The sequence below is a fragment of the Propithecus coquereli genome, unplaced genomic scaffold (assembly GCF_000956105.1).
Source record: "Propithecus coquereli isolate 6110/MARCELLA unplaced genomic scaffold, Pcoq_1.0 Scaffold67, whole genome shotgun sequence".
NCBI lineage: Eukaryota > Metazoa > Chordata > Mammalia > Primates > Indriidae > Propithecus > Propithecus coquereli.
The window spans coordinates 138,383-162,133 of NW_012152729.1; the positions used below are offsets into that span (position 1 = coordinate 138,383).

Below are 23,751 nucleotides of genomic sequence, written 5' to 3' on the forward strand. Positions count from 1 at the left end.
CCTTCCTAGCACCCTTCTCCTAAAAACCATCTGTCCAAAGTCATTGACAACCTCCAAACACAACTGACACTTTCCAATCTTGAACTTACCTAGCTTCGCTGTAGTAAAAAATTTATAGCTACCTGTATCCGATATTCATTGAGTATCTGACATTCATTTGCTCACTTGTGGTTCACTGGGTGACTTGTTTTTCTCAGACGTTCAATACTACTGATCACTTGCTCCTTCCTGCGTATGTAATTATCTTTCCTTAATATTTCTCAAGTCCACTTTCTCCTCATCCCCAATGCTGGGAGAGCATCCCCTGCTCTCTCTCCAGAACATTCTGGAATGTTATTTCCATAACAAATTTGACTGAAGTACGTCTGTGATTAAAAGCCATCTCCAGTGTCTCTGCACGGCTTGTAGTCTCAAGCCTGAGATATACCCCAACATGCTATAAAGGAAAATAAAAAATCCCAGGACCCTCAAACTCGTTATACCAAAGGGCAAATTAAGCCTGGAGACCAAGTCATGCAACACCCATGCCACCCTTTGCCCAGATGCATAACTGTCAATTCACAACCTTGTGGCATTATACATTGGCCAGGCCCCCCACAGAAAGGCAAAAGGCCTCACACATCAGGGCTTGACTACAAATTATTCGTAAGTAATTTTTTTACTGGCCTCAAAACCATTCAAGATACATATCCTCCCATAAAACAAGGACGTGTCAGTTGTAACTTTAGGTCTAAGTCCAGCTCCTAAAACTAAAGTCTGTTAGATTTCACGCTGATAATGTCCATGACAAGCTTATCTTCCCAGGTGCAGAACAAAGACAAGATGAGATCAACCATTCCTCCACCTATTCTGAGATGACTACATAATTGGTTCTTCCTTTACTCTTTTTTCTTCAGAGATTCCCCTTATCTTGTGTAAAATCCCTGGGCACTAACTAAAGTCTCACAAAAATGTACCCATCCGCCTCAACCACCAACACCCCCCTTCCTACATGCCTCCTCCCTTTTAAGGAAATATGTAAAATACTAAGCCTCCTATAAACCTCTTCAGGAAGCACAAAACACAGAAATTTCTGGGACTCATGCTTTTCCTGGGCACACCCTTAACCTCTGGCTCAACAAACCTCGATTTATTGAGACTCTTGCCTCAGTCTCTCATGTTGGTGAACAATGCAAACATTTAAATTATATCCATGTGCCACTCTACTAACATCGTATTTATGTTATAAATCAGATACAGAGAGAGAAATTCCCAAAAGACATCATTTACAGATGAAATAGAAGTTTCTAATATTTTTTCCCTATGCCACAGTGGAGGTTGTATGTGCTTGCTTGGAGACCACAGACCCACAGTGGTAAGTTCAGGCTTCTTAGGATCTGGCCCCCGCCTATCCTTTCTGTCTTTTTTCCCTTCACTTCTTCCCTTGCTCCCAGGGCTGGGGTTCAAATGGAAGGATTTGAATTTGAAGTTCCTCAAACCTACCTGCTTTCTCTCTTTATTTGGAATGTTCCCAATCTTAGCTCCCCCAGCCCCAAGTCTCTCTGTCTTACCCATTTCAAAAATCCCTCCTTAAGCACTCCCTCTTCTGGAAGCTTCTGAAGGAAAAGGCTAGAAATACAAGACTAGCTGAAAAGCTGTTTTATGTGGGGGAGATTTGCATGTGTAGAGAAATCTGCATTGAGAAAGCCAGGCTTTCTCTGAGACAATCCCTTGTCTGAATCTAAAAAGATTAACTGAGAATCTGACACCTTTCAAGGTCTGACAGAAACAAGCTGGGTGTGGTGACTCACACTTGTAATCCCAGAGCTTTGGGAGGCTGAGGCAGGAGGATCCCTTGAGGCTGGGAGTTTGAGACCAGCCTGGGAAACATCACAATACTCCATCTCTACAAGAAATTTTTAAAAATTAGCCAGGCATGGTAGCATGTGCCTGTAGTTCCAGCTATTGGTAGATTGAAGCAGGAGGATGGCTTGAGCCCAGGAGTTCGAGGCTACAGTGACCTATGATAATGACACTGTATTCCAGCCTGGGTGATGGAGTCAGACCCTGTTTCTAAAAATGAAAGAAAGAAAAAACATTTACTATCTATTCCTGTTACTTAAAGTTTGGTACTTGTCCCCAAGGCCAAATCAGTGAGAATGAAGAATGAGGACAAGTGATTTGAGGAAAAGGAAAGAGAAGTTTATATTAATTTGCCAGCAAATGAGGAGGGTGGTAGACTAACATCTCAAAAGACCAGCATCCTACCTTTAAGCAGAAAAACAGGGCTTTTTAAAGGGAGATTTTCAGTAGTTGGGCTTGGGTCTACACAACCGGTGTCACATGTCATAGATTTGGGCTATTGTTGTTTAACTATAATTGGTGTTTCAGTTGACCTTATCTCCACTGACTACGATCTTGTGACAATTCTGTTGAGTCATCTCCTGTGGTTTAAGAAAACAGAAAACAAACAGCAAAGAACACTTTTCTGTCCCTTTGATTACTGGCCTCAGGAAGAAATGCAGGTTTTAATTTCCAAAAAGGGTGGGGGGTTTTAAAGAAACAACTCAGAAAACATTTCATTGCCCTTTTTCAGAACTTTACCTCTGTTAAATTTTCTCCGAGGGCTGCTACCTGTGTTACAGCCTTGCAGGTTCATTGCCCGCTGCTCAAGAGGAAGCCAGTACACGGAGACAGTAGGTGGTATAGCAGAGAAAGAGTTTAATATTGCAGGCACCATACGAGGAGATGGGAGGAAGTTCTCAAATATATCTGCCAAACACTGGGGAGAAAGGGTTTTTAAAAATGGTTTGGCGGGCTAACAGATAGGCAACTGGATCTGCTAACTGGCTGGGTTCCGGGCGGAACCATAGGGGTGTAGAAATTGTGTCCTTTGCTGAGTCAGTTCTTGGGTATGGGTCACAATACCAGTTGAATCAGTTCCTCGGTATGGGCCACTGGTCTGGGTGAGTCAGCTGTTCCACCGGAACGCCTTAGGTTCTATTCAAAAACTAGCCTTAGGTTTCACAAGAGTGATGTTATCTATGGGAGCAATGGAGAAAGCTAAGAATCTTTATGACCATCAGCTATGTGACTGCTGAGTAGTGAGCAATTATAGGAAAGCAAGCTAGAGAACAATGGCTGGTTGTATATATACATTTCCCCTACCACAGTTCCCACTCTGTGGCCCTTTACTAATTTTATAAAGGGTGGTTTCACCTGTGAGGCTTCATCTACATAGCAAGACCACCTTTGCTAGCCAGACCGCCCCTTCTCCCCCTCCCATAACCTATCTCGCCACGACCCTTCTCCTCTCTGTAACCTCAAGATGGTATAAAGGTATCAACCGTCTTCCCTTTGAGATCTTATATTTTGTAAGACTCGGGTACGCGTTGATAAATTTGTATGCCTTTTCCTCTATTAATCTGCCTTTTGTTGGTTAATTTTCAGTGACCCTTCAGAGGGTGAACCACTGAAGGGTGAACCTTCAGTGAAGCTTCAGGAAGCTCTCGCTTTCCGAGAGATAGGTACAATTATCCCTAGTTTACAAGCGAAGACACTCGGGCACAGAGAGGTTGAGTAACTTCCCAGGCTCACCTATGTAGTATGCAAAGTTCAGGAAATACTGAACTTGAATTCCAGGCATTCTATCACATCTGTGATGAGAACTCTAATCACCCAGACAGAGATGGGTGAGGAAATACTCAGACTGAGGAAGGGGGCACGGTGTGGGCCCGTTCCCCTCCTGCCAGAGTGGCTGGGTGGTCCCAGCCTGAGCCTGTGCTGCCCCCTGCTGGCCAGCGCTGCCCTCCCTGCAGGCTTCCTTTCCAGTCCAGAGCCCCTGTGTGGGAACTAACCCCACCCAGCCAGAAGTCCCCTCTGCCACCAGAGCTGCAGTCTGGGGACTGACAACAAGCAAAGGATATTCCAGAAGGGGAGGAGTGTCAGGAGATCACATAGGTAATATGTGAGGATTTCCCCTTGATCCACATACCTGAAGGCCTGTCTCCTTCACAGAGGCAGGCTGAGGGAAACCACTGGACAAACCAGATGCGGAAAGTAAACTCTCCGCCCCCAAATGCCATTGCGTGTACCCAAAACCATCCGCCCACCCATCCACCCATCCATCCACCCATGTATCCACCCATTCATTCATCCAGCCAGCCACCCACTTGCCCACATATCCACCCATCCCTCCACCCACTCACCCATCCACCCACTCATCCACCACGTATCCACCCATTCATCCAGCCAGCTACCCACCATCCATCCAGCTACCCACCATCCATCCCTCCACCCACTCACTCATCCACCCACCCATCCACCACGTATCCACCCATTCATCCAGCCACCCACTTGCCCACACATCCACCCATCCATCCACCTTCCATCCACCCATCCACCCACACATCCACCCATCCATCCACCATCCATCCACCCATCCACCCACACATCCACCCATCCATCCACCATCCATCCACCCATCCACCCATACATCCACCCATTCATCCACTCATCCATACATCCATCCACTGTCCCTCTCTCCCTCTCTCCTGCTGTCCTTACACAGCTATACTGTAGGCAGCTTGAGGCCAGTTCATCTATTGCAACAGTCCGGGACTTACAAGATGAAGTCATAAAAACTGATAGGCATATCAGGGCAACTCTGATGTCAAAAGAACACAGGCAGCTCAAAGGGATTCCCACTGTCCAAGTTTGGGCAATTTTAAGTATCAGAAAAACAAACAAAAACATTAATGGATTCTAACACATTATTAGGAAAAAATGATGAGTCTACAGAGATAATATAATAGTTTGCCTCCATTTCTGATGCCTAACTGCTGACAGCCCTGAAGCCCCGTGCTCCCCACGCTCCCCTTCCCTTTTTATCCCATATGTGGGTGAGCTAATAAGACAGCCCAGGTGTGCCAGGTATGCCCGTGGCACTGACAGGAAGTTCACACCACGCAGGTCCCAGACCACATACAGGAACTCCAGTGCTAATCCTAACCGAAGTAAAACCCCGAAGCCAGTCACCCTCCTGCTTTCTCAAGCCATTTTCAGACCTATTGGGAAGCCTGCCTTGCCATCCCCAGAAAGCCTCATTATGTCAGTAATAAACACTTTCATACCCTCTTGGTATGTTTTTGGCATCAGTCTCAGTATTGGAACCAAATTTTAGGTGGCGGCGTCCAAACTCTTTCTGTGGGGTGATCATAATAAACAGAAGGGAAAACTATTCTTTATAGACAAATATCAATAAATTTATAAAAACAGAAGGATTGATAGAATTAGAAACCTCAGTTTTGAAACCAACATCGTAATAATTGATTTAGGCAAGAAAGGTTGTGGGGAAACATAGAGTCTGGAAGTTATTAAATACAAAAATGGGAAATGGTACTTTTAAAATGGAGAATATGGCAGACATCACCCTACCCAAGGGTGGTGATCAAATGTAACATCACATCACATAATGAGACAAACACAGCTTGTGTCTCATGATAGGAGGTACCAAGAAGGATACAACATCACTTATTTTAGTTTGCCTGTCAAAAATGTTAACCTGAATTTAATCATAAGAAAACAATCAGACAAGCTCAAGTTGAGAGTCAGTCTGAAAAGATAGGTGGACTGGACTCTCCAAAGTGTCCATGCTGTGAAAGAGGAAAAAAGGTTGAGAAACTGTGGTAGGTTGAAGGACACTTGAAGGAGACTACAGACACATGACAATGACGTTATTCATATGCCATGAATAATCCTTCATTGAATCCTTGGACTTAAAGGGGGGAAGTAAACATAAAGGACATTATTGAAACAATAGGGGAATTTAGGTGTACAGTGTATATTGATAATATTGTATCAATGCTAAATTTCGGGATTGTGATCAGTGTAATGTGACTATGTAGGACAACATTGTTCTTTGGAGATACATGTCGAGGTATTTAGGGGGCAGAGTCATGTGTCTGGAAGTTACACTTAAATGTTTCATTCATTAAAAAGTTTATATCTGTAGAGAGAAAGACAAGGAATAAATGTGGCAAAATGATAATTTATATGGCAAAATAATAATTTATATATCAAGATAAAGATATAAAACAGGCCAGGCGCGATGGCTCATGCCTGTAATCCTAGCACTCTAGGAGGCCGAGGCGGGCGGATTGTTTGAGCTCAGGAGTTTGAGACCAGCCTGAGCAAGAGCGAGACCCCGTCTCTACTAAAAATTAGAAAGAAATTAATCAGACAACTAAAAATATATAGAAAAAATTAGCCAGGCGTGGTGGTGCATGCCTGTGGTCCCAGCTACTTGGGAGGCTGAGGCAGGAGGATTGCTTGAGCCCAGGAGTTTGAGGTTGCTGTGAGCTAGGCTGACGCCACGGCACTCTAGCCCAGGCAACAGAGTGAGACTCTATCTCAAAAAAAAAAAAAAAAACAAAAGATATAAAACAAAGAGAAATGAAACAAAAAGGTGAGCTGATATGAAGGTTTATTTATTCAGAAAGAGGGTTCCAGAGGTGCAGAGGGAAGGTCTGGGAGAAGAAGGACCGTGCCACCACCCAAACCACCCTGCTTGTTCACCAGGCAGGTCCTCTATAGCCATCATTGTTGGGGATCAGAACAGGGCTTTGCTCAATATCTGCGGAAGGTTCTAGAATTTGGCCCCATCCTCTCCGCCCTGCGAAGAGAGTCTGTGGAGCCCAGAGCAGCACTTCTGTGGGATGCAGGTTGGTGTCAGGTTGCCCCCACTCTGCTGGTTTCCCTCCACCTCACTCATCATTTCTTCTCAGTCCTCTCTGAGCTCTAAATGGTAGAGTCTCCCAGGGATTCTGCCCAGGGCCTTCTCCCTCCTGCCTCCCTCCTGCCTCTGGTGAGCTCCTTTACTCCCACAGAGTGTCTCCAGCCTAGCCCTCTCCCTGCACCCCAGATTCACAGGTCCACCTGCAACTAGACACCCACACTTGGATGAATCATAGCCACCTCAGATTTAACACGTCACAATGGAACTCTCCAGTTTCCCCCCAAACCCAGTTTTCTCCAGTCTTCCCCATCTCAGTAACAATCCCACCACCCACCCAGCTGCTTCTCCCTTCCCCCATTCCCCACATCCAATCTGTCCTATGAGTTCCTCTGCAAAACAACAATCTGGATCTGTCCACTCCTCACCAACCCCATGGCTGCCACCACCACCGCTTAGCTGGGTTCCTTCTGTAGCTTCCTAACTTATCTCTTCCCTCCATTTGTCTCTTGTCTCTGGCCCCTCTGGTCCATCCTCCTCAAAGACGCCAGAATGATCTTTTTAAAATGTAAACCAGAGCAAGTCACCCTCCTGCTCAAAACCCTTCAATGTCCTCCATTGGTCTTAGAATAAAAATGCAGACTCGCCACCGCAGAGACCCTACTCCATCTGCCCGTTCCACTCACTCAGCCTCATCTCCTGCCCCACTACTCACAGTGGCTCCTGCAGGACTCAGCCTTCTCTCTTTCTGGAATGTTTTCGCAGCCATTCCCAAGGCTGCCTCTTTATCATCCAGGACTCAGTTCTAATGTCATCTTCTCAGATCTCTCTAAAGAAACCTGCCCTTCTGGTTATATTTTAGACATTGTCCTCTTTCCTTGGTCATTCCTTGTTTTCCCTTTTCCCCACACACTAGAGCAGAAGCACCACACAAGGAGAGTTCCCACTGGATCTCCAGCGCCTGCTAAAATGTGCTCGTACATATTTGTTGAAAGAATTAAACAACAGATGGCAATTTTATATCCTTCCTTGGCAAAATAAAAAGCTGCCAATTCTATGTGGTTCCCCATTTTAAAAAACATTTTGTAAGTCCGGACTGTTCCAATAGATGACCTGGCCCCAAGCTCTCTACAGTATAGCTGTGTAAGTATAGCAGGAGAGGGAGGGAAAGAGAGACAGTGGATGGGTGGATGGATGAGGGGATGAATGGGTGGATGTGTGGGTGGATGTGTGGGTGGATGGGTGAGGGGTGGATGGATGGGTGATGGGTGAATGGATGGATGGATGGGTGAGGGATGGATGGATGGGTGGATGGGTGGATGGATGGGTGGATGAGTGAGTGTGTGGGTGGCTGGGTGGAAACGTGGGTGGATGGGTGGGTGGACGGTTGAGTGGGAGGCTGGATGTGTGGATGGATGGATGAGCTAGTGGATGGGGGTACCCTCTGGGAAAGCAAACCCAAGGTGCTGTGTAAATTGAGCCACGGCAGGTGGCCAGAGTTGGCTTCCCTAGGCCACCCACCTTGCGGTGTCACCAACGGGATACTTCGGGGCGGATGGGCCACGACCGTCGGTTGTCCCCGCCCCTGGTTTAGAGCAGCGATACCCCAATCCCTGCCCCAACACATACCCCCAACCCCCGCCAGACCCCGAGATGCGTACAGGGGCGCCCCCTGCCGGCGCGCTCAGGTGCGCGCTCCCGGGGCTGGCCGCGGGGCTAGCGCGCGTGCGCACAGGTGAGCAGCCCGTCCTGCTCCGCCCCGCCTCCGGGCTCGGACACCTGCCTGGGAAACTTGTGGTTGGTTGTTGCCCTCGGGTCGCTCCCGGGCGGGGTCACGGAATCCGGCCATGGAAGGTACGCCGGGGACTCGCGAGCCCCGGGCCCGGCCGAGAGAGCGCGACCCGGACCGGCGCACCCCCGCAGACCGAGACCGCCACCGCGAGCGATCGCAGGACAGACCCCGGGACCCGCACAGGGAGAGAAACAGGGACGGGCGCAGGGACGGGAACCGGCGAGAGGACCGGGACAGAGAGAGGGACCGAGACCCCCGCCGGGACAGACGCAGGGACGCGGCCCACCGCGCAGGCGAGCAAAGAGTTTGGGGCGAGTCCCGCCAAAGCCGGACGCGGGACGCAGCCCCGCAGCCCTGGCCCGCGCCTGGCGCAGCCCCGGAGCCGCCGCCCCTGTGGAAGGAGGGCCTCGGGCGCCGCGGACCCGAAAGGTGAGGCGGGGCTGGGGGCGCGGGCCTGGGTGGAAGGCCAGCTGCGCCGCTTGTCCTAGGAAGCCGCTGTAAAGAAAGAGATGCCATTTCCCCCTGGTGCGCTCTCAGAGGTGACCTGGCCGGCAGGGAAAACTTTGTGGTGACCCACCCCGGTTAGCAGTGGCAGGGCGGGGGCAGGTGAAGAGGAAGACAGGTCTCGGTCCGGGAAAGAGAGGGCGTGGGGAGGAGGTTAGGTAGGTGGGGGTAACCCGAGGCTCCTCCCTGACTCTCCCCCTCCTGGTCACAGGACTGCCCCGTGGGGCTTTAGAGCTTGTCCTGTGTTCCAAAATCAGCCCTCCGGCGACTTCTAAGTCCTCTTCCCCGGTGGCCAGGGCCTAATAAAGTCAGCCCAATGAAGAGTTAACAGTTTAACGTGTCGCCCTCCCAGGGGTAGATGCATTTCCCACACAGACAGGTGGCGGAAGCTACACTTAATAGCCACAGAACTAAGTACACCTAAAATGCCCCACGGAAGGGCGCGGATTGGTTTCCCCTTTGTCAGTGAGGTCTTTCTAGGCAGCCGCACTGAAATCCCATGATTGTTTGAGACCCTACCCTCCCGAATGAACAAACTTTGCCACCCCTGCCTTGTAGAGCACAAAGAATTCCCATAAGCCCTTGGGAGGAGAAAGCATCGGACACTCTGGAAGACTGTGTGAGCTGGGGCTGGAAGGGGAGATGAGAGGGAGCCTGGCACGCACAGACACACACACACACACACACGCATACCAGGGAGCTGGTCTTTTTTCCGTCTGCTGAATGCACAGATGACGTGCAGAGAGCTGAGAACTGTGAATAGTCGGGATATTGCCCCTTCTGGCTCCAACAAGGAGACACTCAGGTTCTGGAGTGATGACTGCTTCTGGCTTTTGAAACCTGGCCTCTTTTCTGAGGAGGAGTGAGGCTCCCCTCTGCTATGGGACTTGGTGGCTTAGCCCAGTCTCTCTCCCTGTTGTGTCCACACAGCGGGAAAGCTACTATGCTGAGTTTATGTTACATTATCTAAAACCAACTAGCAGGACAAAGGGTGCGCCCAGACACAGTCATAGGCAGTAGCTATGCCGACTAAAGCCACAGTGCACCGCAACTGCACAACCTGGGGGTGTCCAGAGCTACGTTTCTAAGTTTCCTTATAAACCAGTGTCCCAGTTCCCCCCACCCCAAAGTAAGTGTAGGGAATACTCTTGCTTTTTGCTTCTTTTGCTCACAGCCCATTGGTGGTTTGAAACCAAAGGGTAATTTATTTCTGGTTTTCCTCCACTTAAGCATTTATTTAATGGACAGGTTGCAGGGATGTGAGCCAGAGAGATCCACTTCCAGGGTGTTCACAGTGTGGCGTAGGAGACCGACAGATAAACGGGCCGTTGTAGCACCGCTGTAAGCTGGGCTTCTGACCAGGCCCAGGAAAATTTTCTGGAGGAGATAACCTCAAAGCTGAGTTCTGTACAAGGAGAAGGGGACAGCTCAGGGAGGAGGAGGAAAGGTGTTCCAAGCAGAGGACTAACTTCTGCAGTGACTCTGAGGCATGGGAGAGCAGGTCATCTTTTGGGGGGAAGGGGACAGTTCACTGTGGCTGGGTCTGTGCGGTGGAGAGTGTAAAGAGATGAGAAAGGGCCTCCAGTGTGTGCTAAAAATTTTAAGAATTTCAATCCTAAGAGACATGATGTTCTTGAAAGATCTCTGGAGACCAGCTAGTAGAATGCAGCTCCCTGTTGAATCTTGGACAAAGCCCAGGATGTGCTGCATAAAGGTGAAAAAGAAGGAACAGAAAATGTCGGGGTTGGCAGAGGAAGAAATAATAGGAAAATGCCAAAGGCTGCCTGTAGCACCCACACGCCTGGAGAATTGTTGCTGACTGAGCACTTGCCAAAGTAAGGGCAGGAAGAGAACGCCAGCTGGGCATCAGAGTCACATGCATGCCAACTGTTTTGGAAGAGCCTGGTCCATGCTGAACTGGGAACTTCAGCTCACAAGGAAGGCAGCCCACAGCTAGCTGGCTAGACAGCTCCCGCAGACAGGATTATAGGATCCGTCACGTGGTTAGTTAGCGGAGTTGGGCCAAGTGTTTGGATGCCCTGTGGGGTCACTAAACCAGAGAATTCTCTAGAGTATGCAGTACTGTGGCGAATTTTGTTTCTGTTCTGCACGTTCTTTAATGTTTAGGCGTAGCATGAGGAGTCTAGAGTTCTGATACTGAATGAGCTATTGGGTTGGAGGCCCCCTAATGGCCATGTATGCTTTCTGGTTACAGTGAACCCACTTCAGGGAGGTATCTGTCCTCGAACTCCAGGCCTGGACAAGACGAAGTGGAGTATTACCAGTCAGAGGCGGAAGGACTCCTGGAATGCCATAAATGCAAATACTTGTGCACGGGGAGAGGTGAGCCATTTTGGAGGCAGTTTGACATTTGCTGTCGCTGGTGGTTCTAGAAGGGGTGGTCTGAGCTGGAACCCCTTTTGGGTTCCTAGCATTTTGGGTTGCTTACCTGCATGAGGCTCTTGTTTCCTGAAAACGAGAAAGGCAGGAACGTCTTGTGCTTCTCCTCAAACATACCCCGGGACCGGAGAGGCAGGCGGCCTCGTGTTCACATTTCAAGTTCGGGCTGGAACCACGGCGCCTGCAGGTGCACGTGGCCGGGAGCTAGCGGAGGGCGCTCCCCTGGCAAGGCGGCCTGAGTTAGCAGAAAGGAAAGATCGCCTGGAGCAGCAGCCAGGTTGCAGCTCAAGCCACACGGACAGGAGCAAACCTGATGCCCAAACACTCTGTCAATGGCGTTTCAACCTTACTGACTGAGATTCACAGTAAGAAATGTATTTTACATTAAGACCAACTTCACTCACACACACAGAAAAACAAAAATGAAACTATACTTAGCCTATTACATACCAAATGCTCTGTTATTTTCTATTCTGTTTCGTTAAAAACAAACAAACAAAAGACATACTCATTCAAGACCTGCAGTCTGAAAAATACTTAGATTTTATCATGTGTGCACTTCAAATGTGGCTTCCTGGGATCTGTTCCGTGCGGCAATGAAGAAAATCTGGTTTGTCAGGGTGAGCCCTTACAGCTCACGTGATTTAGTGAGAAATTTTCTTACACTCTGCTCCATGTGACTAAGGGAGAAAACATCCCAGCCTCAGGGAGAGAAATCACGGCGTTCATACCTGCAAATGTCTTTTAGGATGATTACAAAGATGTACGTGATTATGGGATTATAGGAAACTTGATGAAAGGGCTCTAGGCTATCTAGGTACCAGGATCATCACTCTAGGTTACATACGTTGGCACAACCTCATTGCCTTTAATTCTCCCGACAACTCCTGAGGCTCAGAGAAGTACAGTAAGTTACTCAAAGTCACACAGCTATTAAGTGAAAGAGCCGAATTGAAACTTAGAGCCTGACTTTAAGGCCTCAAATGGTTTACTCGAGACCGTCCTTCCTTTCTTGATGATATAAATAACAGGCATAAGCCAGAGGCTAGTTAACACGTTTCTCCAGAGAGATTGTTTTGTTTTGTTTTGTTTGAGACAGAGTCTCGCTCCATTGATTGCCCTGAGTAGAGTGCCGTGGCATCAGCCTAGCTCACAGCAACCTCAAACTCCTGGGCTCAGGTGATCCTCCTGCCTCAGCCTCCCGAGTAGCTGGGACTACAGGAGCAGACCATGATGCCTGGCTAATTTTTATATTTGTGGTGGAGATGGGGTCTTGCTCTTGCTCAGGCTGGTCTCGAACTCCTGAGCTCAAGCAATCCTGCCACCTCGGCCTCCCAGAGTGCTAGGATTACAGAGATATTTTTTCTTCTGTGGCTGGTTTACCTTGAGGAGAGGGCAGGGCTTGAGGCTTCTGATGAAAACACACCTTGATTTAGCCTGATTGCTTCTGGCTGTTTGGCTCTGAGCCTGGAGGTCGGCTTTCGAAGTTAAGGCAGTGAAAGGCTGGTTCAGCAGTGGGAAGCTCACAAATGAGGGCTTGTAAAGAACCCTGGATGTGCAGGGACCTGCATAAATACACAGTGCAGTATTGTGTTCAGAGAAACAGGCATTAACACCAGGAACTTGTCTCCAGCAGGAAATACATGCCCAGATAAAGGTCACCCAAAGATTTTTTTGTTTTTTGGAGACAGAGTCTTGCTCTGTCGCTCTGGCTAGAGTGCTGTGGCGTCAGCCTAGCTCACAGCAACCTCAAACTCCTGGGCTCAAGTGATCCTCCTGCCTCAGCCTCCTGAGTAGCCGGGCTAATTTTTTCTATTTTTAGTAGAGACGGGGTCTTGCAGTGGCTCACACCTGTAATCCCAGCACTTTGGGAGGCTGAGGTGGGAGGATGACAACCTGGGCAACATAGTGGGACACTGACTCTACAAAAAGTAAAACAATTAGCAAGGTACGGTGGCACGCACCTATAGTCCCAGCTACTCGGGAGGCTGAGGCAGGAAGATCACTGGAGCCCAGGAGTTTGAGATTGCAGTGAGCTACGATCGTGCAAGTGTACTCCAGACAGAGTGAGACTGTCTCTTTAAAAAAAAACAAAGAAAGAAAGAAATTCTCCCACATAGCAAAACCCTGGAAAAGCCTATATGTCCTTTACAGTGAAATGACTTAAATTAATTGTGGTAATCTATAAATCCTTTAAACTTGTGAAGTAGATTTATATTTACTGAGATAGAAAAGTATTTATATTTACCGAGTTAGAAAAATATTCACACTATATTGATAATGAAAGAATAAGTTACACAATAGTAGATGGAGTAGGACCCTGTTCTTACCTAAAAGCAAACAAACAACAAAAATTACAAATATATGCTAGAAAAGTTCAGAAAAAATACATAATGTTCACAGTGTTTTTTTTAATTGGTTGGATTATAGACAATTTTTACATTATATTTTTTGTCTACATTTTCTTTTTAAACAATAAGTAAGTGTAACTTTTGTAAGTAAAAAAAACAAACACCGTTTGCATTTTGGGAGAAAATTACAGAGTATAAAAATAATGCTTGAGAGAGCATCATTTCAATTAGAGAATGTGGAGACGTAGCACAGCTTCGTAAGTAGCCCAAGCGGAACCAAGCGTAAAACCTGGTTATCTAAAACCAGGGAGATGTTGACAGATCAATCCCATAGAGCCAATGAAGCCAGCACTGTTCCAGCACGTACAGTTTGCGGCTCAGAAACACCCAGTTGTGTATCGTGCTGAGCAAAAGGAGCTGGACACAAAAGGTACCTAAACATGGGATTCCATTTGCATGGCATCCTAGAAAAGGTAAAACTGATTTCTAAGGAGAGGAAGCAGACCAGGGGTTGGCTGAGAAGGAAGGTGAGGAATTGACTATAAAGCATTACCAGGGAAGTTTCTGGGCTAACGATGCATGTTCTGTATCTAGATGGTGGTTACATGGTACATACATTTGTCAAAACTCATCAGGCTGTATGCTTGACGTGGGTCATTTTGTTGTGTCTAAGTTATATTTCAATAAATATAAATATAAACTGAAAGCAGCCAGTTTTGCCATCCACAATAGAGAAGCCAGGGGTCCCAAAAGAACCCAGTTGTGGGAATATAGCACAGCCCAGATGTACTCTGTAGGGAAACCAAAGAAAACAACATTAAACTTTATAACATATTTATTGAGTTAAAGTCTAAGAACGGTAAGACAAATAAGTTTTTTTTTACTTGGTAAGCATTATGGCTTTACTTAATATTTTCTCTTCCTAATACATGCAAATCGTCATTAATCTTTTGATGTTTAACTTCCACGCTTTTTTCTAACATCATCTTTTTTAAGCTCTGTGATTTTCTTCAAACTTGGAGAACTCTCCTCTTACAAATTGGAATAGCCACAAAACAGATATAAAGAGGTGGTAACTTTTTTAGTCTTTTTGGTGGGGAGAGGCGGGGGTGGGATGTTCTTGCCCTTCCGTATAGGATGCCTTTCTTTCTGATCACTGGCCTGCTCCTCCCGTCATCTGCCTGAACCTCTCCTGGGGCAGGCTGCTTCGCTCTTTTGATAGTGACTCCTCTCGGCCCGTAGTATTTCTAACACCATTTCTGGAGCCCACAGTCCCCTGCTACTGTCTAATGCTACTGCGCTGCAGTGGGTGCTCAGGCCGTGCACGGGGGCAGAGCCGGCAGGATGAGCTACTGCAGGGAAGGTGACCCTCCAGGTGGAAGAGTCTCCGAGTACAAAGGAGCACCTCTCAACACGGTAACACACCCTTTTTTTGCAGCCTGCTGCCAATTGCTGGAGGTTCTCTTGAACTTGCTGATCCTGGCCTGCAGCGCTGTGTCTTACAATTCCACGGGGGGCTACACGGGCATCACCAGCCTGGGGGGCATTTACTACTACCAGTTCGGAGGGGCGTACAGTGGTTTCGATGGTGCAGACGGGGAGAAAGCCCAGCAGCTGGATGTCCAGTTCTACCAGCTAAAGCTGCCCACAGTCACCGCGGCAATGGCCTACAGCGGAGCCCTCATGGCTTTTTCCTGCCTCCTGGTCGTCGCAGGTGTCCTGCGAGTCCCGTGGCACTGTCCACTGTGGCTGGTGATCGAAGGCTTGCTGGACGTGCTCATCGCTGTGGGGTACGTTCCCGCCTTGTACTTCTACTTCCACTACCTCTCCGATGCCTACAGCTCTCCTGTGTGCAAGGAGAGGGAGGCGCTGTACCAGAGCAAAGGCTACAGTGGCTTCGGCTGCAGTTTCCACGGGGGAGATATAGGAGCTGGCATCTTTGCTGCCCTTGGCATTGGGGTCTTTGCCCTGGGGGCTGTCCTGGCCATCAGGGGTTACCGAAAAGTCAGGAAGCTAAAAGAGAAGCCAGCAGAAATGTTTCAGTTTTAGGCTTTTTAAAATGTTCTACCAAATGTGATGGAAGTTATTCTGAACTGCTGTCTCTCCCAAGAACGCTTTGTGGGGGCACTTGCCAACGCTGGAGAAGTCACAAGCCAATGCTGGCGTGGCGGGGCAGCTCCCAGCTGCATGGAGTTGCGTTCTGCGATGGAATCCTCTGTTAGTGGGGGACTAGCCGAAGTTATTTTTTTAAAAAAATCAACAAAAACAAAAAACTGGAGCCCAAGACCCACAGGGAAAAGGCACAAGCTGCAGCAAAGTGTCACTTCTTGATTAAATAAAGGGAGATAACCAAGTGAATTGGAAGAGCCTTATCTTCAAAGTTCATGAAAAGCCACACAGACGTGAGACAACATTTCAGCCTGAACTTTTCTAAGCACAGCTGTCTTAAGCAGATTAGCCCACAAGTTTTTCCACACTGAACTCTCCATTCCTTCCAACCTGCTTAATTCTGTGGATAGAGGGCGTGGGGATTGTGGGGATGGGGAGACTAGTCCTGTAAAATTTAAGTCGAAGGTAGGCGTGGGCTGAGGAAGGAGGAATCAGATTAATTCGCTGGGTTGCAAAGAAGCTATTCTGCAAGCCCCTGACAGTGGCCCTGAAAGCTCAATAAGTGTTTTGTACCTCTTGTAAATGTACCATTGTATGAAGAATTAACCCCAACATCTGGAATTCAGGATCCATCCAGAGTAAAAGAATGTAAAATCTCTCCCAGCTTCTGCTGGGAATGTCAGTTTTAGCCAGACAACTTCATGGGTTCTCACTGCATATTAAATTGTGACTTATAGAACAGTACAGTATATTCCGGGTACAAGTGAATGTTTTTGTTTTGCGTGAATCCAATAAAAATCGAAAGAACAATTTTAATTTGGAGATGACAGATGATGGTTCTCTTTACATTTATATTATTCCCTTAAATACAATTTGTTGCATTTTAAAAGGTGAATTCCATTTGGGTTTAGAAAAGGAAATACATATATATGCTTGTATATGATCAGAAAATTTCTTGACGAATACATAAAGGTTTAACAGTTTTGCTTCTGGAGAGAAGAGGATTTTAATTTTTCATTTTTTTTGTTGTTTTGGTTTTTGGTTGTTTTTTTGTTTTGTTTTGTTTTGAGATAGAGTCTCCCTCTGTCACCCTGGGTAGAATGCAGTGGCACCATGGTAGTTCACTGCAACCTCAAACTCCTGGGCTCAAGCCATCCTCTGGCCTCAGCATCCTGAGTAGCTGGGACTACAGACATGTGCCACCATGCCCGGCTAATTTTTTCTATTTTTAGTGGAGATGGGGTCTCGCTCTTGCTGAGGCTGGTCTTGAACTCCTGAGCTCAAGCAATCCTCCCGCCTCAGCCTCCCAGAGTGCTAGGATTACAGGCATGAGCCACCCAGCCCAGCCTAATTTTTCACTTTATGCATGGCTTGACTGCACATGTATTTATTTTAGAAAAATAAAAAATAAAATTGATCTGCTTTCCTCAGTTTTTTTCAGGACCACATTTACAGTTCAAAGGCAGAAGTAGATGTATAATTAAGCAGAGTATTAAATGATCAACCCCCCAGCTTACCCCAGAACAATGCTATTTGCAACAAAGATCTCCTGTCTGTTTTGGGTCTTCATTTCCCTCTCTGGCACCCTCTGCTCTCTTTCTGGAGACTTGTTCTACCCCACCCAGAGACAAACCACTGCTAGCTCTAGTTGTCACCCTTTTTCTCTTCCCCTGGTCCGTGTGCATGTCTTTCTTCTCTGACACCACGCTTGGAAATAAGCGAGCCTGCTGGATATTCACAGCTAAGCCAGGTCAGGCCTGGCCGGTTCCTGGAATAACATTCCCTGGCCATATTCCTTCAGTAGAACCAATACCACTGGACGCAGCAGACGACCATTACTTCTGTCAGTTGTCTTAGTCAGCGGGTGGTCAACAGGGTCTCGATGTATCCCATTGCAGCCTATGTGCTATACATGGCACACCCATCCCAGAAGGAAAACGTTCCGGCTTTCTGTATCTTCAGTGCAGTATTCCTGTTTAACTTCAGGGGCCAGGATACGCACATGCGTGCAGAAGGAAAACCAAAGCAGAGAAGGTGTTGGGTGTGGGGGGTTAGTCACCCCCATGAGCTAGAACGACATCTGGGTCAATTCACTTGCTCTGCTGTAGGGAGAGAGTGTAAACCAGTAGCCTACAGTGCCTGGGTGAAGAGTGGCCAGTTGGGTCTGATGTTATTTTCAGTTTTAAATTAGAGGAATGTAGCTTCTCACTCGCAGAGCCCTTGTCTGCTGCGTCCCTGCGGACTGCGAGGAATTTGTGTGGGCCGGGCAGGAGATAGGATCAGGAACCGCAGTAGCTGTTGCCTACGTACTTTAGGGACACTGGTCTTGAACTGCGCCCTTGTATATTAGAGGAATTGTCATGATTCCGGGGAAACCACGCCTTTCCTAAATTCATCCCGTTTCTTCTTAAGCTTCTCACTAATCCCCTTCCATTTGTTAATAATGTTACTCAGTAGCAGCACCATCCATTTTTTGTATAACATTTTATGATTTTTCAAAGTATTTTCATATACTCACTTTCATTTGAGCCTCACCACAGCACGTGGGATAAAGACGGGCAGGTGTTATCTTCATCTGTCGATAAGTGTCCGAGGGTTAGACTGGATGACCTGGGCAGGGTCACACGCGGTGGAGAGCAGGTTTGTGTGTTTCCTTTTCCTTGTCATCTCTGAGCCCTGAGGGAATGGCAGGAGACCCTCTCCCCGAAGTACACCTGAGTCTGGCACCTCTGCCCATAACAAATGAAAGCTGACCTTGGACAAGAAGATATTCAGTTTCTGTTAACGTGTTGGCTCCCACTGCCTTGTGGCCTTTTGGGATCCTTGAACTTATAAGTAACAGCCCAAGTATCTGTCGGTAGATCCTGGGTGAACAGACTGGTCCATCCGTACGATGGAGCTGTAGGAACTGATCTGAAAACATCTCTAGGACATAGTAAATGACAAAGTCGAGATGCAGAACAGTGCACATAGTACACTTGCGACAAGAACAGGGAAGGGGGATGAAATGCAGATTTGAATGTGCTTTTATTTGCATAAAGGAACACTGGAAATTTACATTAGAAACCAGTGAAAGTAGCTGGGGATAGAGAACAGAGGGGACATGAGTGAAATTTTTCAGTTTAGACCTTATGTCACTTCAATTTTTCAAAAACTTTTCATTTTGAAATCTAGATTCACAAGAAGTCCCAAAAATAGTACAGAGAAATCCTGTGTACCCTTAACCCGGTTTTCTCCAGTGATGACATCCTGCCTTACTATAGTACACTAGCAAAACCACGAAAGTGCCAATCTCTAGAGCTTATTTAGATTTTGCCAGTTACATGCACTCACCTGTGTGTGTGTGGTTCTATGCAGTTTTCTCTCGTGTGTAGATTTGTGTGAGCAGCACCGCAATCAAATCCAAGACTGTCCCATCATCCCGGATACCCCTATGCTAACCCTTTATAGTCACCATCCCCGTTCCCCTCCCCCACCTCATCCCTCACCCCCAGTGACCACCGATCTGTGCTCCATCTCTGTAACTTTGTCCCTCTGAGACTGTTACAGAAACAGACTCAAACATTATGTAACTCTTGAGACTGGTTCTTTTTCACTCAGCTCCCTCGAGATCCATCCAAGTTGTTGCATGTACCAATCAATGGTTCATTCCTGTCATTGCTGATAGAGTATTCCATGGTGCGGGTGTACCGGTTTAACCATTCACCCACTGGAGGACATCTGGGTTTTTCCCAATATTTGGCTTTCATAAATAAAGCTACAGCGAATATTCACGTACATGTTTTTGTGTGGATGTAAATTTTCATTTCTTTGAGACAAATACCCAGGAGTACAATTGTAGGGTCATATGGTAAGTGCTTAGTTTTAAAAATCTGCCAAAAATTTTTCCAGAGTGGCATTTTGAGTTTTCAAACGTATATAAAAACAAAACAACAACAAAAAAGAAATCAAGAATGTTCAAGTTCAATCGACAATGTTTTTAAAATCAGGTCACAAGCGGCAGCTCTCTAGTTTGACCTGGGCGAGTGGTGTTAAATGCCGAATCTCTCTTCTAGGTGTGGTGCAGATAGTGGAGGTGCTACTGAACGCGATGGTTCTCATGTGCATCGTGGCCTCCTACTTTGTCCTTGCTGGATTCAGCGCCAGCTTCACCATCGGCGGCGGCTTTGGGAACAACTATTACTCACCGTTTGAGGGCACGGAACTGGAGCAGGTGCGGCAGCTGGACCAGCAGTACACGGTCCTGCGGGCGCCCCTGATATACGGCGGCGTGGCTGTTTCTCTGGGGCTGGGTGTCCTCACCATGGGCGTTCTACTCCAAGGAGCCAAAAGACTAACAAAACTGTCGGGGAAGTGGCTCCTCACGGAGGCCACCTTCAGCCTCCTAGCGGCCGTGGGCTACTGCGCAGGCATTGGCGTTTACCTCCACGCGGCCTTGCAGATCAATTCCACCGACACCTGCAAAACGAGAGAGAGGCTCTACGCCCGCAGGGGTCTCACCTGGATGAACTGCCAGCTGGCGGGCACCGACGGAGCAGCAGCCACCTTTGCTTGTCTGCTGGTGATCATGTACTGTGTCAGCGTGGTGCTGGCCCTGCGGAGCTACCGAGAACAGAAGCACTACAAAGACAGCCAAGGACAGCCCAGAAGTGACAGTGATGCACCAGAATACCTGTGGTCTGGGACGCTCTGAGATGATCTTCTGGAACCTCAATGTTAACCCACCCCCATTGTTTCTCCCAAAAAGACAGGGCCTTTAAAACCACACAGGAGACAACTCAGTTTTCACATACTTGACTTTAGAAATGCTCCCTTTGGATCAATGCAAAGTTAAATAATTGACTCATTTTTTTCTATTGTAAAAGGAGATCAGTAAGTCTTTTTGGCTGATTTGATGAGAGCTTCAAAAAAAAATCACCTTTGCTACAAAGCACGACATCAGGTATCCGGGTACCCTCTATGGTGTGGCTCTCACCATATGGCGAGGTCACAGTGGCAACAGCTAACTAGCCAGAGAAATTCTGAGAGACGAGAACCATAGGTCAGAGGCTTGCCGATCACGTGGTACAGTAGAAATATCTCACCTGTCAGAAGTATTTAAAGTCATCAAAAGAAACATGCCATTCCCACCCCACCCGATCCCCCTGGATTTTGTGCGAGGGGAATGATTTTAAAGCAATTGTGTGATCGAATTCTAAATAGGTAATTACATTCAGATGCACTCTCCTAGAGGCAAGGTATTCTGCTCATAGAAGAGGGGGCCACGCAGCCTTCTCTCACTGGAGATGGGAGGTTGGATTCCGGATACGTGAAAAGAGATGCTTTTAGTAAGCATGTTTTCCCCCAAGGCTCCTGCCTTAGGTTCCTGAGAAAATGTTTTCTACCAGCTATTCCAAATTAGTTTCTTTTTTTGTGGCAAGTTGTTCATTGGAATTCACTTTCCTGAAATGTTTTATAGTTTTTCTAAACATGAAGATTCCAAATAGTGAGAAAATTCCTAAACTTCTTATACATGTTATTCAACTGCTTTCAGAGATAAAGCAGTTAATTTTACTAGACTACGAAGGCTTACTGGAGGCTTTTTCTCTTCTGCGTTCCCTGACAGTGCCACAGAGTGGGCCTTCAAATACATAGTAATCTCCCGTCGCCCTGAACTGTCTTCATAATGTTAACAGATCACTACCACTGAATCTTAAAAATAAAGTTCATTAATTTTAATCTGGCGTGGGATTTTTTTTTTTTTTTAAGAGACAGGTTCTCACTCTGTCACGCAGGCTGCCGTGTTGGCACCATCATAGCTCACTGCAACTAGAATTCCAGGGCTCAAGTGGTCCTCCCATCTCAGCCTCCCAAGGAGCTGGGACTACTACAGATATGTGCCACCACACCCAGCTAATTTAAAAAAAATTTTTTGTACAGATGGGGTCTTGCTACATTGCCCAGGCTGGTGAAGTGTTTTATAAAGTCTCAAATATATCAGTTCATGTCAGCTGCAACTAGAAATACACAGTCTCACTATTATAGTCTAATTGTCCTCTTGCTTTTTAACAACTAATCCTTATGGAACCTATCCAAAATGAAGGACCAAAACTAAACCTCATATAGAAATGGGACAATATCTAGATTACATTTTTATAAAAATAAAGCATGGAGGAAAATAATTAACTAGAAATCTACACTGCTAGGTTAAAATAAAAGGTTTGTGGTGTCATTGAAAGGTGCCGCCACCCCATCTCCCTCAGCCTGAGGCACTGGCTAGAAGCCCACAATTTTCACTGAGTGGCAGTAAGTTTAACAGCAGTGAAAACTAAACAACCCACTCGACACTCACCTCCCTGAGAAAATACACCCCCCGACACACCAGTCTCACCTGGCATTTATTCCCTGGAACGTGTCTGTTAGATCTTCGCCCATGTCTGGGTCTTGTGGTTGATAAAGTGGGGACTTTGGCCCACCTGACCCCAACTTTGTGCCCCAGCCCAGCTACGATACTGCTCCGGAGAGGCAGCTCCTCCCAGGTGATTGGAGCCATCAGTGACTGGTCACACTCCCATGCATCTGTGCAGTTTTATAAGGTTCAAAATGCTTCAGCGAACCTTATCTTCGTCATTACCATTCGGCAGCTAGGCAGGCCGAGATGCATTACTCACCTTTTATAGAAGAGGAAACAAGGTTCAAGGTTAGGTGGTTTACCCGTTAACTTTTTGTTGAAGGCTAACTAGGTGCCAAGTTCGTACAGAGCTGCGCCTAAGAAGCACTTTGTTCGCATCACTTCATTTAGGCTCACCACTGCCTGACGGACCACGGATACTATGATTTCCTATAACAAATGAGGTAAACAGCCTTAGAGAGGCCACGGGACTTGCCTAAAGTCACAAACTTTTTTAAGTAGCAGAGGCAAAATGCATACCCATTGAATCACACACTGTAACATATTCTGAGTGACTTGTGGCCTTTGGCATATGAGGGAATTAATACTGCATGAAGCAGAGAACATACGAGAATTTCATCTCTGCCACTCTGGATCAGGGAGGTGTGTGTCTCATGGAACTGAGGTATTAATGTAAACGCGGCATAGTACCCGCTACATGGAAGGAGCTCAGTAATGGTTGTTTTTTTTTTTTTTTAGACAGAGTCTCACTGTGTTGCCCCGGCTAGAGTGCCGTGGCGTCATCCTAGCTCACAGCAACCTCAAACTCCTGGCCTCAAGCAATCCTTCTGTCTCAGCCTCCCGAGTAGCTGGGACTACAGGCATGCGCCACCATGCCCGGCTAACTTTTTCTATATATTTTTAGTTGTCTGATTAATTTCTTTCTATTTTTAGTAGAGATGGGGTCTCGCTCTTGCTCAGGCTGGTTTCGAACTCCTGAGCTCAAACAATCCACCCGCCTCGGCTTCCCAGAGTGCTAGGATTACAGGCGTGAGCCACTGCGTCCGGCCCTCAGTAACATTTTTGAACTACGTTTTTAAAATGTTCATTCTGCTAGGTGAAGGGGAAACCTGCAAAAGACTTTATCTTGCGTGGCCTCTAGCTGGAGTGAGAGGCAGCTAATCTTACCTGGAGTCTGCACGTTATGGGAAACACCCAATGGTGGCAGGGAGGAGGCAACAATTTAGAGGCTCAGCTGGATTCCAAGTATCTTGTGAGCCAATATGCACCACTGCGTCTGGAAGTCCTTCTGACACCAAAGCCATCCCATTATGACAAATGTGACGGCCAGCATATCCAACGACCTCCTGTGTCATCGGCTCTGTGATTCACTTAAGAAGAGCTGTAGATTTTTTACAACTGAGTTTCCTTGCACGTAAATAAGGGCCGTGTTTCCTGTCTTTGGGATTTCTTTAAACGTACAAACCACATCAGAATATTTCTTAAAGTAAAA

General features: G+C 47.1%; 1 protein-coding gene across 2 annotated transcripts; it reads left to right on the forward strand.

Annotated features, from left to right (window-relative positions):
- The first annotated feature begins 8,525 nt into the window (after positions 1 to 8,525).
- MARVELD3 (MARVEL domain containing 3) lies at positions 8,526 to 20,589 on the forward strand. 2 transcript variants are annotated; one of them, XM_012660628.1, is made up of 3 exons: positions 8,526 to 8,933; positions 11,224 to 11,351; positions 19,924 to 20,589. In XM_012660628.1, the coding sequence occupies exons 1-3, from the start codon at positions 8,560 to 8,562 to the stop codon at positions 20,559 to 20,561; spliced, it is 1,140 nt and encodes a 379-aa protein (XP_012516082.1). In that variant the 5' UTR covers positions 8,526 to 8,559; the 3' UTR covers positions 20,562 to 20,589. The 2 variants fall into 2 exon arrangements, with proteins under 2 accessions (XP_012516082.1, XP_012516081.1); XM_012660627.1 differs by lacking the exon at positions 19,924 to 20,589 and adding an exon at positions 15,198 to 16,531 and having other exon boundaries at positions 8,544 to 8,933.
- The last annotated feature ends 3,162 nt before the right edge of the window (positions 20,590 to 23,751 follow it).

Excerpts from the sequence above, each read along its gene's own strand:
- MARVELD3 (XM_012660628.1), top strand. The coding sequence starts at position 8,560 with ATGGAAGGTACGCCGGGGACTCGCGAGCCCCGGGCCCGGCCGAGAGAG. Across the intron at positions 8,934-11,223 it reads GGGCGCCGCGGACCCGAAAG|TGAACCCACTTCAGGGAGGT; the intron begins GTGAGGCGGGGC and ends TTCTGGTTACAG. Across the intron at positions 11,352-19,923 it reads ATACTTGTGCACGGGGAGAG|GTGTGGTGCAGATAGTGGAG; the intron begins GTGAGCCATTTT and ends TCTCTCTTCTAG.